At 60.0% G+C, this 15,246-nt stretch overlaps 1 protein-coding gene across 1 annotated transcript in view; it reads right to left on the reverse strand.

The window, feature by feature from the left end:
• Positions 1-13,858, reverse strand: part of CPLX1 (complexin 1) — a 44,474-nt gene extending 30,616 nt beyond the window's left edge. The window contains 2 exon segments of the mRNA NM_001257684.1: positions 12,082-12,191; positions 13,763-13,858. Of these exon segments, the coding sequence (NP_001244613.1) occupies positions 12,082-12,112 (31 nt within the window). The 5' untranslated portion in view covers positions 12,113-12,191; positions 13,763-13,858.
• Positions 13,859-15,246: the final 1,388 nt, after the last annotated feature.

Genomic DNA, 15,246 nt, shown 5'->3' on the forward strand with positions numbered 1-15,246 from the left:
GCAAATATAAGGGACCCACACTCCACTTCCTCTTATGATCATGCTAGCTGTCCCCACTCTGATTTTTTTTTTTTTAAGATAGAGTCTCGCTCTGTTGCCAGGCTGGAGGGCAGTGGTGCGATCTCAGCTCACTGCAACCTCCACCTCTCAGGTTCAAGCAATTCTCCTGCCTCACCCTCTTGAGCAGCTTGGACTACAGGTGCCCGGCACCACGCCCAGCTAATTTTTGTACTTTTAGTGGAGATGGGGTTTCACCATGTTGGCCAGGCTGGTCTTGAACTCCTGACCTCAGGTGATCCACCTGCCTTGGCCTCCCACAGTGTTGGGATTACAAGCGTGAGCCACCGCGCCTGGCCCTTTGCCTGACTCTTCATCCCTGCCTCGTGTGACCCAGAGATGGAGGATGGCCCCCACGACTCACAGCATCCTCTCTGCCAAGATCTGTAGCAAAAATCTCTGAACTTGTTTCCTATTGCAGTGGTGGATTGAATCTGTGCCTTAAAGCTGAAGAACCAGGGGCTCCCCCAGGCCAGGTTTTCCCCAGGAGTCCGGGAGAAACACGAGGTTGGGGTCCCTGTGCCAGAGTGATGGCCAGGCAGGCATAGCCTGTACTTGGGGCAGACACAAGCCACGGGGCATCTGCCGGTATGAACAAGTGTCCTGTGTGAGGGGCCCCCAGCCATGGGTTGGGTAACTACGGTTCAAGCCATCCACCAGGCGAAAGAAGTATTCCATGGCAGGCACCGGGTCTAGCCCCATTCATTTCCCATTAGGGCAGGGTTGCCAGCTCCCACACACTGGACCCCAGTTTATCTAGGGGCTCCCAAAACAGAGCTCAGAGACAGCACAGAGAACAGAGGAAAATTTGTAAAGAGAACAAAAATTTAGAAAACAGAAAAGAGCTCTTGGAAATTAAAATACAAATGCAGAAATTAAAAATTCGGTTGAAGAATTAGAAGATAAAAACAAAGGGTCAGGCGTGGTGGCTCACGCCTGTCGTCCCAGTATTTTGGGAGGCTGAGGTGGGTGGATCATCTGAGGTCAGGAGTTCAAGACCAGCCTGGCCAACCCGGTAAAACCCCGTCTCTACTAAAAATACAAAAATCAGACAGGCGTGGTGGCGGGTGCCTGTAGTCCCAGCTACTCGGGAGGCTGAGGCAGGAGAATCACTTGAACCCGGGAGGTGGAGCTTGCAGTGAGCTGAGATCCGGCCACTGCACTCCAGCCTGGGCAACAGAGCGAGACTCCGTCTCAAAAAAAAAAAAATGAACTACAGAACAAACAAAAGGCTTTATAGGAGGTGTAATTGCAGTGCACTGCAGGGCTCATGGCTGAGCAGTATTTACATACAGCCACGGAGGGGCATGGGAGCATTATGGGAGGTTAACACGTAGCATCTGAGATGAACACATGTGGCACTTACTCAGAAACATAAGACATACTTCTGAGTGGGGCAGCTTGAGAGTCAGTCACTGTAAGTTCCCCAGTATCTTGTTCAGTCTCAGCTGCAGTTGTGACAGGTTTCACAGGCCATAAATCTCTGCGGCACTTGGAGAAGCCCCTTGAGAGGCTGCCGATCCAAGTGTTTGCCGCTGCCCAGGCTCTTGTTACAACGGGTGGGGAAGTTGCAAACCTTACACACCACTTCCGTAACTTGGACTTAGGTCTCCACTTATTCCAGATCCCATCACCAAAAAGTTGACTTTCTGTCTAAATGTCTACAAAATAAACAAAGACGTCCCTGAAATATCCACCCATTCAAAGATCCTTGAGAATATAAATAAATGCCTGTGAAGGGAAATTATATTTGTTACATGTTTATTGTTGCGCTATTTAAGTTATATTCATCTTGGATGCTGGTTCTTCTCACCAACCTGAGACGTCAGCTCACTGACTGCACTCACAAGTCCTAATAAATCAACAGCACTAGCAACTTTTCAGTGTCTCTTAAATTCAGAAGTGGATCTGAAGGCATTCTCCATGAAAATATTCTTTTTTTTTTTTTTTTTTTTAAGACAGAGTCTTGCTCTGTCACCCAGGCTAGAGTGCAGTGGTGCAGTCTCTGCTCACTGCAACCTCTGCCTCCCGGTTTCAAGCAATTCTCCTGCCTCAACCTCCCAAGTAGCTGGGATTACAGGCGCCCGCCACCAGGCCCAGCTAACTTTTGTATTTTTAGTAGAGATGGTGTTTCACCACGTTGGCCAGGCTGGTCTTGAACTTCTGACCTCGTGACCCACCTGCCTCGGCCTCCCAAAGTGCTGGGATTACAGGCATGAGTCACTACGCCCAGCCAAAAATATTCTTAAATGAAGTGATGAGTGATTTCAAAACAATGCAGTATCTCAATTTTCCCAATGATTTTCTCATATCACTTCTTTATACTTTTCTATATTATTTGAATTCTCTTCCTAGCCTGGGAAACATGGTGGGACCCTGTCTTAAAAAAACAAAAAAATTAGCCAAGTGTGATGGTGCACACGTATAGTCCCAGTTACTCAGGAGGCTAAGGTAGAAGGCTCACTTGAGCCTGGGAAGTTGAGGCTGCAGTGAGCTGTGATCGCTCCACTGCACTCCATCCCGGATTACAGAGTGGGACCCCCATCTCAAAAATTGCAAAGACCAAAAGATGGGAGAGGGGTAGGATGAGTATACAGTGCACAGAACTGTCGAAAGTGTGCTGGCAAGGACTGGAAATACACTGCATCATCTTCCACTCTGACAATTAGAGCTTACGTCATGTTTTCAAAGAGCAGGCACATTCCAAAGCACTGCAGAGGTTTTAAAGAGAAAACGTGGTCCCTAAGTTAAGTTAAAATAAATGAAACAGCAAGAAAGCATTTAAAAAGGCAACAATGAAGATGACAGAGGTTAGATCACATACGTTGGTCGAAACAGTGCACATTAAACAGATGCATTAAGGCTCCAATGAGATAAAAAATGAAATCCAACTCCATGTATTTCTGAATGGCAACCCACATAAAGCGACAGAAATGTTAAAGGCTCAGCAGGTGCATACTGGGTGAACGTAAAAAAAAAAAAAAAAAAAATCAGGCCGGGCGTGGTGGCTCACGCCTGTAATCCCACCACCTTGGGAGGCCAAGGCAGGTGGATTGCCTGAGTTCAGGAATTCGAGACCAGGCTGGGCAACACAGTGAAACCCTGTCTCTACTAAAATACAAAAAAAAAAAAAAAAATTAGCCAGGCATGGTGGTGGGCATCTGTAGTCCCAGCTACTCAGGAGGCTGAGGCAGGAGAATCACTTGAACCCGGGAGGCAGAGGTTACATGAACTGAGCCGAGATGGTGCCATTGCACTCCAGCCTGGGCAACAGAGCGAGACTCCATCTCAAAAAAAAAAAGAAAAAAAGAAAAAAAAAATCAGTCCAAGGAGACTCCTAGGCAAAAATTAAAACAAGACCCAGCATAATCAGGATAGTTTAATATTAATTAAGAGAAAAATTTTAAGTAAGGATGAAGCGTCAGGAATCCCTACACACTGATCACCTCGTGGGAGCAGATGATCTGCAGTGACAGCCTCATTCCCTTGCGCCCCCTTGGCCATGAGGACCCCCTCCAGGCCCTGGGGCTCCCTTCCCCTCCACTTCCATCTGGAGATGCTGGTGGCCAGGACCCTCCCCGGGTGCCCGTTGGAGGATGCATTGATCCCACCAGCCGTGAGGGGAGGTCCTGTGGGCACCCAGGCACCCACCAGCCGCGAGGGGAGGTCCTGGGCACCCTGGACATGGTAACTCAGTATTTTCCCCATCTGGTGTCAAGGAACAAACCAGCATCCGAGAAGCCAAGTCCCACACGGGACACTGGAGGCGCCGCCGCCCTCGGGGCTGGCTCACTGTCCACCTGTCATCCCTGAGCGCATTGGGCAAGGTCAGAAGAATGACCACAGTGAATTTGGTATAAAAGAAAGTTGGCTTTTGGCTCCTGTTCTTGCATTGCAGACAAGCCCACACCCCTCCTGAGAGCTGGGTGCCCAGCCTGGTGCTCGAGAGGCCCCAGTGCAGCTGAGCACAAGTCCAAGCCAAGCCCGGCGCGCCCCAGCCCTCGGGCGGGGGAGAAGGGAGGCACTGAGGCGCTGGAGAGGTGTTGCAGTGCCGGGCCGTGCCCGCCTGACCTGCTCACCTGCTGACACCCAGGGGCCCTGGGCCTGACTGGCCGCCACCGCCTTGCCTTGTCAAGCTGACTGTGGACCAGCCCCAGCCCCGCCACGTGCCTCAACTGCCACCGTCTCAGAGAGGCTGACGCGGTGGCCTCACAGGTCCCCGGGCCCCGTGTCCGATACACGTCTTGATTTCCTGCAGTGCTTCCTCCGTTTCGCACCCACGTTGACGTGCCACAAACACTTCTTCTCTCCTCAGCAACTCTGGTGGCTTTGCAGATCTTCATTAGCTCGCCTGGGATCAGACACTGGCCTGCGCTGGGGCCGGGGTCCTGCAACCATGGCTGCGGGCACTGCTGTCCTTGCCTGCGGAGCCGAGTGCCAGGCTCTCTGAGAGAGCACCTGGTCCTGGCTTTCAGGAGGGGACATGTGGAGACAGAGGCGAGGTGGACGTGCCACTGAGTGACCCAAGCAGAGCCAAGATCAGTGGCAGATGGCGCAGCTGTCGGTTTCCAGGACAGTTGTAATCCTCGTCCCTCATTCGGCCTCTTCCGGTCACTCACATGGTGTGGGTTTCCTGGCCTCAGCAGTGCGGATGGGGGGGCCCCGGCCTCGGGCTGCCCTGGGCACCTCTTTTGCTAAGGTGGATCAGGGCCAAGGACGATGACTCCGGGTGTTGTGAGTCCTGAGGAGGGGCCCGATGAGGGTCTTCACGTGCCTCTCCAGCCTGCACGCAAGGGTCGGGCATTCCCATCAGGGCAAGGCTGCCAGGCTCCCTCAGAAACATCAGGGCAGGTGCAGGCCAAGGAGCAACCAGCCGTGCCAACAGGCCCCGTTCCTGCAGAACTGAGAGGTGCCGGCCTGGCCGCCAGCCCCATCACACCAGCTGCTCCAGGGTGTGACCCCACAGCCTTCACCCTCCTGGCCTCAGTCTGCACAAGGCACCCTCGGCCCCGAGGGAAAGCCCAGGCTTGGAGCCAACCCCTCCTGCCTTGAGAACAAAGGGGACCCGGTGGGCAAAATGGGGGATCTCTCCCCACCCTGCTGGGCTGGCCATGCTGCGAAAAGCAAGCCAGAGGCCTCAGTCCCTGCAGGGACAGAGAGGCAATGTTCACCCTGATCCATAGAGGGAAGCACAGCCTGGAGACCCAGTGTCCCCGAGGCCCCCAGCTGCTGGGTGGGGACCGCGCTGGGGAACAGCAGCACAGGCAGGTCGGGGGGCTGGGGAGACTCTGGGCCAGAAAGGGGTTCCTCTGTTCCTCGGGCAGGATGAGGGTCCGCTGGGCAGTGCCCAGCCGGCAGCAGGGACCCTGTACTCCGGATCTTTGCCCACCTACAGCAGGAGCCCCACTGTCCCAAGGACAGTGCTGGACTGGATGGTGGAGCTGGAGGGTGGGGCCTCGCCTCATCCTGGGGGACCGCCTAGGTGAGGGGCCGCTGGGCACTCAGTGTCCCCCTCGTCTGATCTCTGTGTGGACCAGGAGACCCAGGTTCTCTGAAGTTTGGCAGCGTTAGATTTGCCTGGACTCAATGTTCATTCTGAAGCTTTCATCAGTTCCTTGTTCTGTCTGACATCCCAGCATTAAACGCTCGCGCTCCCCACGCGAGTCCAGCAGCGTCTGATGGCAGCAAAGCGTGACTGAAGTAGTCCTGTCAGGAGCTGTTGAAACAAACGCTCTAACCCCAACAGGAACGTCTTGCCAATCAATGAGGCAAAAACATAAATAACGTTGTCAGTTGAAGTGCATAATATCCGTTTTATTCCCAAGTTGGGGCTGAAGTATTTATAATTGAGTTGCAGCTTAATCAACCAAGAGTGTCCTCTCCGGATGAAAGGACTGCCCTTCCTGGTTTCGGGAGGAAAGGCAGCTTCTCTGAAGTGTCCTTCCAGCCTCCCAGAAATCTGGGGTAAGAGGTATCTCTGCCGAACCCAGCAACGTGGATGAGCGCTCTCCTGACCACACGGCGTTTGTGAAGTCTGTTCTGAACGAGTGTTGGTATTTTACTGTCAGGTGTTTGCAAACTGCCTTTCAAGCACGTGCCTTGTTCCAAGATGTCAGCCTGGGAAGGACACGCTGCTGGGGGATCACTGTCTAGGGCTTCTGCACCTCGAAGCCAAGTCTCCCCAAGTTGGGTGTGAATCAGGTACTGTGGAAGGCCTGCCCAACACCCAGCCCTTGTTTGGAGGAGGATGGGCCCACCTTGGCCCCCACCTTCCTCTTCTAGCTGTGGCGAGTAAATGGAAACCCTCCGTGAGAGTCCATAAAGACCACCACTAAACAGATGAAGGGGTTGCCCCTTAGCTCCTCTCTTTCCTTCCCTGACTATGGATGCAACGCTGGAGCAGCAGCAGCCACTTTGAGACTGTGAGGAGTGGCTCAGAATGCAAGATCCACTGAGGATGAAGGTGGCACCTGATGGCACCAGGTCCCCAGTGGCATCGCTGAGCAGCTGGGCCACCTCCTGACACATCATCACCCCAATTCAAGCCCCTCTCACTCTGAGTGTTACTTGCAGCCAAAAGCATCTTCCCCACGTGGAATTCAAGAGTTTCTCCTCTGGATCTGCTGCTGTCCCTGCAGCTCAGCCCAGCCTGCAGCTCCACCGTCCTCCCAGGTCCAGCTCAGCCCAGCCTGCAGCTCCACCGTCCTCCCAGGTCCAGCTCAGCCCAGCCTGCAGCTCCACCACCATCCCAGACCCAGCTCAGCCCAGCCTGCAGCTCCACCACCATCCCAGACCCAGCTCAGCCCAGCCTGTAGTTCCACCGTCCTCCCAGGTCCAGCTCAGCCAGCCTGCAGCTCCACCATCCTCCCAGACCCAGCTCAGCCCAGCCTGCAGCTCCACCACCATCCCAGACCCAGCTCAGCCCAGCCTGCAGTTCCACCGTCCTCCCAGGTCCAGCTCAGCCCAGGCTGCAGCTCCACCACCATCCCAGACCCAGCTCAGCCCAGCCTGCAGCTCCACCACCATCCCAGGTCCAGCTCAGCCCAGCCTGCAGCTCCACCACCATCCCAGACCCAGCTCAGCCCAGCCTGCAGTTCCACCGTCCTCCCAGGTCCAGCTCAGCCAGCCTGCAGCTCCACCACCATCCCAGACCCAGCTCAGCTCAGCCTGCAGCTCCACCACCATCCCAGACCCAGCTCAGCCCAGCCTGCAGTTCCGCCACCATCCCAGACCCAGCTCAGCCCAGCCTGCAGTTCCACCGTCCTCCCAGGTCCAGCTCAGCCAGCCTGCAGCTCCACCACCATCCCAGACCCAGCTCAGCCCAGCCTGCAGCTCCACCGTCCTCCCAGGTCCAGCTCAGCCCAGCCTGCAGCTCCACCACCATCCTAGACCCAGCTCAGCCCAGCCTGCAGTTCCAGCATCCTCCCAGGTCCAGCTCAGCCCAGCCTGCAGCTTCACCGTCCTCCCAGGTCCAGAGAGCCTGGTCAGTGGCCCAGTGGGGCAGGAACTGGCAGAATTCCCCATTGCCTCAACCATCGGCAGCCTGTGGGGTCCCCAATAAACAGAGAAGGCTAAGCTCTAAACTGGGCAAGAAGAGAGAGGCAGGGGAGCCAGAGGGACCTCTGTCTGGGACAGGACGGACACCCAGCCTTGTCCATGGTGTAAGTCTTGGGGGTGGACACTGGAAATCAGGGCAGGACTACCCAGATCCCAGCTGCCTCCATGGCCCTGCCTGAGGTCCCAGATGGTGAGTGCTGAGCCCCACTTTGGTGCCAGGAAGGAGGAAGGAGGTGCCCCCTCCATCCCCGTGGAGGGCTGGGGGAGATGCTGGTGTTGGCTGCAGTGTGGCTGAGGCATCCATGGCCTGGACTCCTGGCTCTGGTGGTCTCCGTTCACAGAGGGAGATTCTTTCCCAACTGCACCCCTCACCAGCCTCACGTGAATCCCCAAGGTGGACACCGCTCGCCAGCCTCACGTGAACCCCCAAGGTGGACAGCGCTCGCCAGCCTCGCGTGAACCCCCAAGGTGGACACCGCTTGCCAGCCTTGCGTGAACCCCCAAGGTGGACACTGGTGGCCCCCACAAGCCCCTTGGGTTGTTCTTGCCGAGAACTCACAGCCCATCCCTACAGGGGTGCGGAGGGGCTCTCCGACCGTGGATGGTCCTCGAGGTTCTCCCACAGGGCAGAGCCCTGCACTTCCTGCTTGGGCCGTCCACGAGACGCTTCTCGTCCACCCCGGCCTGGGTGACCACAGTCCTCCTCCTCACACCAAACCCAGGACCATGCCCCTGAGGTGAGTTCTCCCCAGACGTTCAACTCCTTCCCTCCCCATGTAGGACTGGACACAGAACCCAACACCGCGCCACTCTCTGGGGACAAGGACAGCTTCTCCACCGAGCCCAGGCCAGGCTGCGCCCCCTGGGTTGGGCCTGGATGGGTGAGGGGCACTCACTGCAGGACACTGCCCACCGTGACTGAACCACCGGAGTCACTGGACCTGCCCACTAGCCCTCCCCACACGTGGCAGAGCCGAGCATGGGTACGTCCTGCCTTGGGCTCCGTTGCTGGGGCTGTCAGAGGCTCTCCTGAGTGTGTCCTGCTGCCTCCCACGCCCCCGCCCCCGCCCCACTCTGCACCCCACCCTCTCCACATATGCATCCTGCAAACCCTCTCCCACCTGAAGCCCCTGCCCGCCTGCCCCGCACACTCCCGAGGACCTGAGCATGTTTAAACAGGGTGTGTGTCACATCAAGGCGGAAGGACGGGAGAGTGGGTGACTGTCGCTTCTGCCGAATTTAGCCCTGTAAGGGTCTGTAGTGATCACAGCACCCACACGTGCCACGTTCCTCCACGCTGTCCACAGAGCTCCCAGGCCGTGTTTCTCCCAGGCCGACTTTCTGGCCTGATGAAACCAGTTTCTTTAAATTACTCCCATGAGGACCCTGGATCCAAACCCACATGTTGTGGAGGGAGGCCCGGCCCCAGTTCAAGGTCACTTTTGCTGCAGAGGAGCCTCCTGCTCCCCCGTGAGCGGTCACCCCAGCAGCCACCGTGCTTCCTTCCCTCGGTGGCCCCAACAGGGGCCCCTCCTTGAGACCCAGGGTTGGGTCAGATGAGCAGGCCTGGGCCACTCACTCCTCGGCAAGACTCACACCTGCAACCCAGCCTGCCGTGGACAGCCCCCGAGTGGCCATGACTTCACTAGGCCGCCTCTCAGTGAGGCCCATTCCCCTGCCCAGAGCCCCCAGCAGGTCCTCACCTCTTCCTCCTCTCCGCTGCGCCCTCTGACGGGCGTGCACGTGTGCGTCTGCCGTGCTGCCTGCGCTCCCGGCCCTGACTCCTCTTAGCAGTTCATTTCTCATGCATCTCTCCCCACTGTCTCTCCCTCTCACTGTCTCTCCCTCCCTCTGTCTCTCCCTCCCTCTGTCTCTCCCTCTCTCTGTCTCTCCCTCTCCCCACTGTCTCTCCCTCTCTCTGTCTCTCCCTCTCCCCACTGTCTCTCCCTCTGTCTCTGTCTCTCCCTCTCTCTGTCTCTCCCTCTGTCTCTGTCTCTCCCTCTCTCTGTCTCTCCCTCTCCCCACTGTCTCTCCCTCTCTCTGTCTCTCCCTCTCTCTGTCTCTCCCTCTCCCCACTGTCTCTCCCTCTCTCTGTCTCTCCCTCTCACTGTCTCTCCCTCTCTCTGTCTCTCCCTCTCCCCACTGTCTCTCCCTCTGTCTCTGTCTCTCCCTCTCACCACTCTCTCTGTCTCTGATTCTCTATCTCTCCCCATCTCTGTCTCTCCCTGTCTCTGACTCCATCTCTATCTCTCTAACTCTGTCTCTGTCTCCCCCTCTGTCTCTGTCTCCCCCTCTCTCTGTCTCTCCCTCTGTCTCTGTCTCCCCCTCTCTCTGTCTCTGTCTCCCCCTCTCTCTGTCTCTGACGTGCCTTCTGTTTTCACCTGTCTGGCCCTGTGCGTGCTGAGTAACACATTTGTGTCTTTTTCTCTGTCTCTGTTTCTGGGCTGTCATTTTCTTTCTCCAGCTCCCCCCTCCCTGACCCTGTTTCTGGGTTTGCCTCTCTCTGAACGGCTTCCCGGGTGCCTCCTGCTCCCTCACCTGCCAGTTTCTTTGTGTCCGGGGCTTGGTCTGTCTCTCAGTACTTCTCTTGGGGTCTCTGCCAAGCTCTGTCGTGCTGTCTGGAGGTCCCCCCATTTTCCATCTCTGTCTCACTCTGTCTCACTCACACGCATCCTGAGACAGCAACGATGAGGCTCGCCGGGTAAGGGACAGAGGCACAGAGGCAGAAAACAAGGTCTCGCCTGGGAACCCCCACCAGCTCCCACCCTCAGCAGTGCTGGCTCCGAGCCTCACGTGCTCTGCAAAGCCAATGTGGGGTGCTCTAGGCGGCACTCAGCGTGGAACCCCCTGGGGTCCGCCGGCTGCCCCCTCTCAGCTCCACCACGCTGAGTGATGCCTGCCCCGTTGCTGCTGCAGGAGAAACTTTGGGCTGCCATGAAACAAAAAGGGAATTCAGGCTGGTAATTACCCAGCTAATTTCAGTCATGTAGACAGCCAAATAAGATATTTCAGTTTTCTTACAAGCCCACCTCAGGGCCTGAATTAGCCACCTAATTAATTATCTGTAACAGTCTGGGACTCCCGGGGTGGAACGTGCGTCCCTCCCAGCGCAGATGCAGGCTAGTCCCTGAATCACGGCCCGGTGACGCAATCATTATAATTAGACTCAACCTGCAGCTTACCCTTGACCACGAAATCTCCAGGATGTGGCCCCAGGCCAGGCTCAACATCTTTTCATTTAATTTGTGCTGAGTGGAAGCACAGTCACCCACCAGGAGACAGCCAGGCAGGCAGCTCCTGTCCTGGGGGAAGCGGCACCTGCCCTCTGTCCACCCTTGTCCCTGGCCCCTCGAACCCAGCTGGCTCCCCCACTGCAGAAATGCTCTAGGCGGCCTGACTCACACCAAGGTGTGAACGGCATCAGGTCAGGATACTCCCCTGTGGAGGCCACCCAAGTAAAGTGTCTCCAGTGGTAGAATCGGGCACTGGCCACAGGTTCCCTTCACAGGAGTTCTGGGCACTGGTGCTGCACCAAGGAGCTGGGGGAACATAAGATGGATGGCTCTGAGCAAAACTGAGACTCGCCAGGACAGCCCTGAGGCCTAAGTTGACCCCATCAGCTCTGCTGGGACATGTCTGTACCAGTATGGCCCAGGCTCTGCCCACCTCCTGGACTAGGGACTTAGCCGCTGCCCTTGGCATGGTCTCTGGCCACAATGAAGTGGGGACGAGGTTCCTATCAAATAGCAGACAGCAGGTTGGAAGGGGGCCTGCCCCCACCCCAGTACACACAAAAAAGGCTACACGTCCCTCCTGGGAGGCGGTCAAGACACACAAGTTGTTCTGGGCCTTTTCCTTTGCTCCTGTAACCAGCAAGCCCTGGCTCCCTGAGGACGGCACTGCCTCACCCAAGTGAAACCCACAGAGTCCTCGCCAAATGCACAGGCCAGCTCTGTCCCCACACCTGTCCCTGAGGCCGCCGCCTGCATCCTGCTCTCCCACCGCTGGGCCCTCCTCACCCAAAGGAAGCCCCCTTGGGGGCTGCCTAGCCTGGCCACTTAGAATTGGCCCTGCAAAGCCTACACCAGGGTGTCCACCCTCCCCTAGGACCTGCATCAGCGTGGTCCATGGGCTCTGCCCCGACCACAGCAGCGGGGCAGAGTGAGCTTACAGGGCAGCCCCTATCCCGCCAGGGACACCAGTTCTGTCTCAGGGACACGAAAAGGGCTGGGCTGGGGGCGCTGCAGGGCACGGTCCTTGCTCCTCTGCCCCAGGCGCTGCTGGGCACGGTCCTTGCTCCTCTGCCCCAGGCCCCAGGCTCCTCCACACAGTTGGTGGCTGTGTGGCTGCAGTGGCGCTGCTGCGGTGGACCGCTTGAGGAGCAGCTGGTGTGGTGGTCTCTCCATGTCTGCCTGTCCCAGCGGCCCGGCCCCTCAGCCCCTCCCCACCCCACCTCCTGCTTCCTACCTCCCAGGGCCTGCTTCATCACGAACTCCATGGCGATTGCTCTGATTCCACAGCGGCTCCTCCAAGGGTCAGAACTCACATGCGAGTGTGGCCAGGAGTGAGTGTTCTTCCTGGGGGAGAGTGAAGTGGTCACGGGTCACCCTGAGCAGGCCTCTGCCTGGCCTTCCCCAGAGACCATCATTCGTGTCCCCCTAATACCTTGTGGGCTGGACCCCCCCCACCAGGAGCGGCTGCTTGGGAAGTCCGTTCGTGAGGGGTTTCTGTCCCCACACCCAAACCAGGACCCCAGAGGACCTGAAAGTGGTCTGCCCAGCTCCTGGGGTGTCTGAAGCCCCTGCAGGGAGGGCTGCTGACAGCTTAGGGGGTAACGCTCAGAGGCGCCTGGCGCCAGGCTGCGGAAGCAGGGGCGGGGCCCAGGGGGCGTTTGAAGGTGACTGCTCTGCTCTGCAGCTCCGTGTCTGGAGCAGCGCCTCCTTGGTGGTCCGGAGCCCAGGGCAGTGGAGAAGGGTTGGGGGTGGGTCTTTGAGCGGCTGCCCTTCAGGGCGGGCTCCTGTGGCTTCTGACCAGGCAGGCTTGGGTCACCCTATCCCTGATGGCACTGCAGTCAGTGTGTCCCCCACATGACCCACGTAGAAGAGATCGGGGTTGGGGAGAAACTTCAGGGGGATCAGCCTTCGGGGAACACATGGGAACGGGGACCGAGCACTCCCGCCTCCCGAGATGTGCATGGGGTGGGGTGGGGCGCTCTGGTCCCCTCTTGGGAAGCGCTTTCTGAAATCACAGCAGCCGCAGTGCGCCCCCCCCGTTTGTGGGGTCTCTCCTTTCAGGGAAACCCAGGTCCCTGGAGAGACACTGTTAGACGGTTCACCCCCCGCTCTCCGCAGAGGAAGGAGACTCGCGCGCGGACTGGGAGGGCGGCGGGTGGGGAGCGCCCCTCGGAGCCTTTGCCGCAGCGCCGATTCTCCTCCAAACTTCTCCCCTGGCTCCCGCGGCGCGGGGAAGAAGGGCACCGCCGGGCCCCGCACACCCGCAGGGCTCCAGCCCCGCCGCACCCGCACCCTTCGGCTTTGCGGGCGGGCGAGCGGCCCTCAGGCGGGAGCGCGCCAGGAGAGGAAAGAAAGAGGGCGAGGGAGGAGAGGGGGAGCCTCGGAGACAGGAAGAAGCGAGGAGGAGGCCGGGCACGGGCCGGGACCGCGGGGGCCGCTTCAGCACCGCGGCAGTGGACAGCGCCCGCCCCGGACCCCGCGCGCGCGGAGCCCGGGAGAAAAGCGGGGGCCGCAGGGAGAAGCCGGGGACGGGGGGAGAAACGGGGACCGGGGGAAGAGGCCGGGGCGAGGGGGAGAAGCCGGGGCCGTGGAGGAGAGACCCCGGGAGCGGAGGCCGGGGGGAGACGCGGGGCGAAGCCGGGGCCGCGGGGAGAAGCGGTGGCCGGGGAGGAGAAGCCGGGGCCGGGGGGAGAAACGGGGGCCGGGAAAGAGAAGCCGGGGCCGGAGGGAGAAGCGGGGGCCGGAGAGGAGAAACCGGGGCCGGGGGAGAAGAGGGGAGAAGCCGGGGCCGGGGAAGAGAAACCGGGGCCGGGGGAAAAAGCGGGGAGAAGCCGGGGCCGGGGAGGAGAAACCGGCGCCGGGGGGAGACCCGGGGAGCGGAGACCGGGCGGGCGCTGCGCTCGGGGCGCGGTTACCTTCCCGGGGCGCAGGCGGTCAGCGGCGGGGCGCGCTCGGGCCGGCTGGGTCCATGTGGCGCCCGGTGAGCTGCGGCGGCGGCTGAAGGGCACAGCGAGGAGGGCGCGTCACTCGGAGGCGCTCCCCGCCCCCCGCCCGCGTCCGAGCGTGACGAGCAGGGGGAGGGGAGCGCCGAGGGGCGGGGCCGCGGGCGCCGGGCGGGGGCGGGGGCGGGGCGGGAGCGGGGGTGGATCCGAGTGAAGCGCCCCCGTCTCCTTCCAACCCCGCCCGGGTGCGACCTTCCCCGGCCTGGGCCTGCGACCCCTGCCCGCCCCTGATCTGGGCGCCCCCGGCCCTGCCCCCGCGCCCCGAGCCCGACCATGCAGGCGACCATGCGGGCCTGCTCCCTACAGGGTCCGCACTGGGCCGATGGGTGCGAAACCCTCGGGTGGAGAAGTCGCTGCCTCCCGGGCGGAGGGGTCAGGGGTTAGGGGGAGTCGCTGCCCCCCCATTCTCCGGGGACCGTGCCCCTGAGCGCCGCCCGCCGCCCCGAGCCCTCTGCCCGGACCTCCCCGCATCGCAGGGCGGGAGAAGGGGGCCCCCAGACCCCTGAAAACCCACCAAGCCCCTCGCAGCGGGAGATCCGCAGGTCGGCCTGGGCTGACTTTCAGTGTAACAGAGTCGCTGTTTCCTTTAGCGGGACGAAGGCTGGAGACCCCACCGCCCCTTCCCCCGGCCCCCGGGATTTCCTCTGCGGCGACGCGGCACTGCGGGAGAGCAGGGTCGCCGCAAGGTCGGCTCTCGGTCTGGTCCGCCCTGCGGTCGGGTCCCTGCTGTGCAATGTCGGGCGCCGGGTGGCGGGAGGGATGGGGCGCACCGGGACCCTAGAGCTGCCCTGTGCTCCTGGTGGTGAGTGGGGGTGGGTGGAGAGTGGGGGCCGCTGCCGGTGGCCGCCACATTAACTTGTCAGTGTCCCCTCCCGGCTGAGTCCCAGGGAGTCCGCTGGCGCTGGGAGGATGCGGTCTCTCCCCCGCCCTCAGCCCCATCCCCTCCGGTGTCCCGTGTTTAGCCTGAGCTCAGGAGGACTCAGAAGCCTGGACCCCCCAGCCTTGGCCCCAGCGCCTCTGCCCCGTCCCCACTCCTCTGCTGACCTGGTAGGGGATCCTCCGCAGAGGAAGGGAGCGCTGGGGGAGAGGGAAGGGTGATGGCACCAGGGCCGAGCCCACGGGGGCTCCCAGAGGCAGCGAGAAGGGGCATGGGCCTGGGGGTTCACAGGCAACCTCCTGGAGGGGGACCTATGCCCTAGGACTGGGGTCTCTTCAGCCTCCCTGGTGTGGGCACCCCCAGCACCGTCCCTTCCTCTCTCCTTGGATCTGAGCCAAGTGGGCTCAGAAGGTTGGGCCCAGGGACAGGAGGCAGGATGTACACCCAGGCCCCTTCCTGTCAGCGACCCCTGGACCCCCAGTGGCCCTTCAGGTCATCTCCACCTCCCCTTGTCCGAGGC

Source organism: Macaca mulatta, chromosome 5, assembly GCF_049350105.2.
Source record: "Macaca mulatta isolate MMU2019108-1 chromosome 5, T2T-MMU8v2.0, whole genome shotgun sequence".
NCBI classification, from domain to species: domain Eukaryota; kingdom Metazoa; phylum Chordata; class Mammalia; order Primates; family Cercopithecidae; genus Macaca; species Macaca mulatta.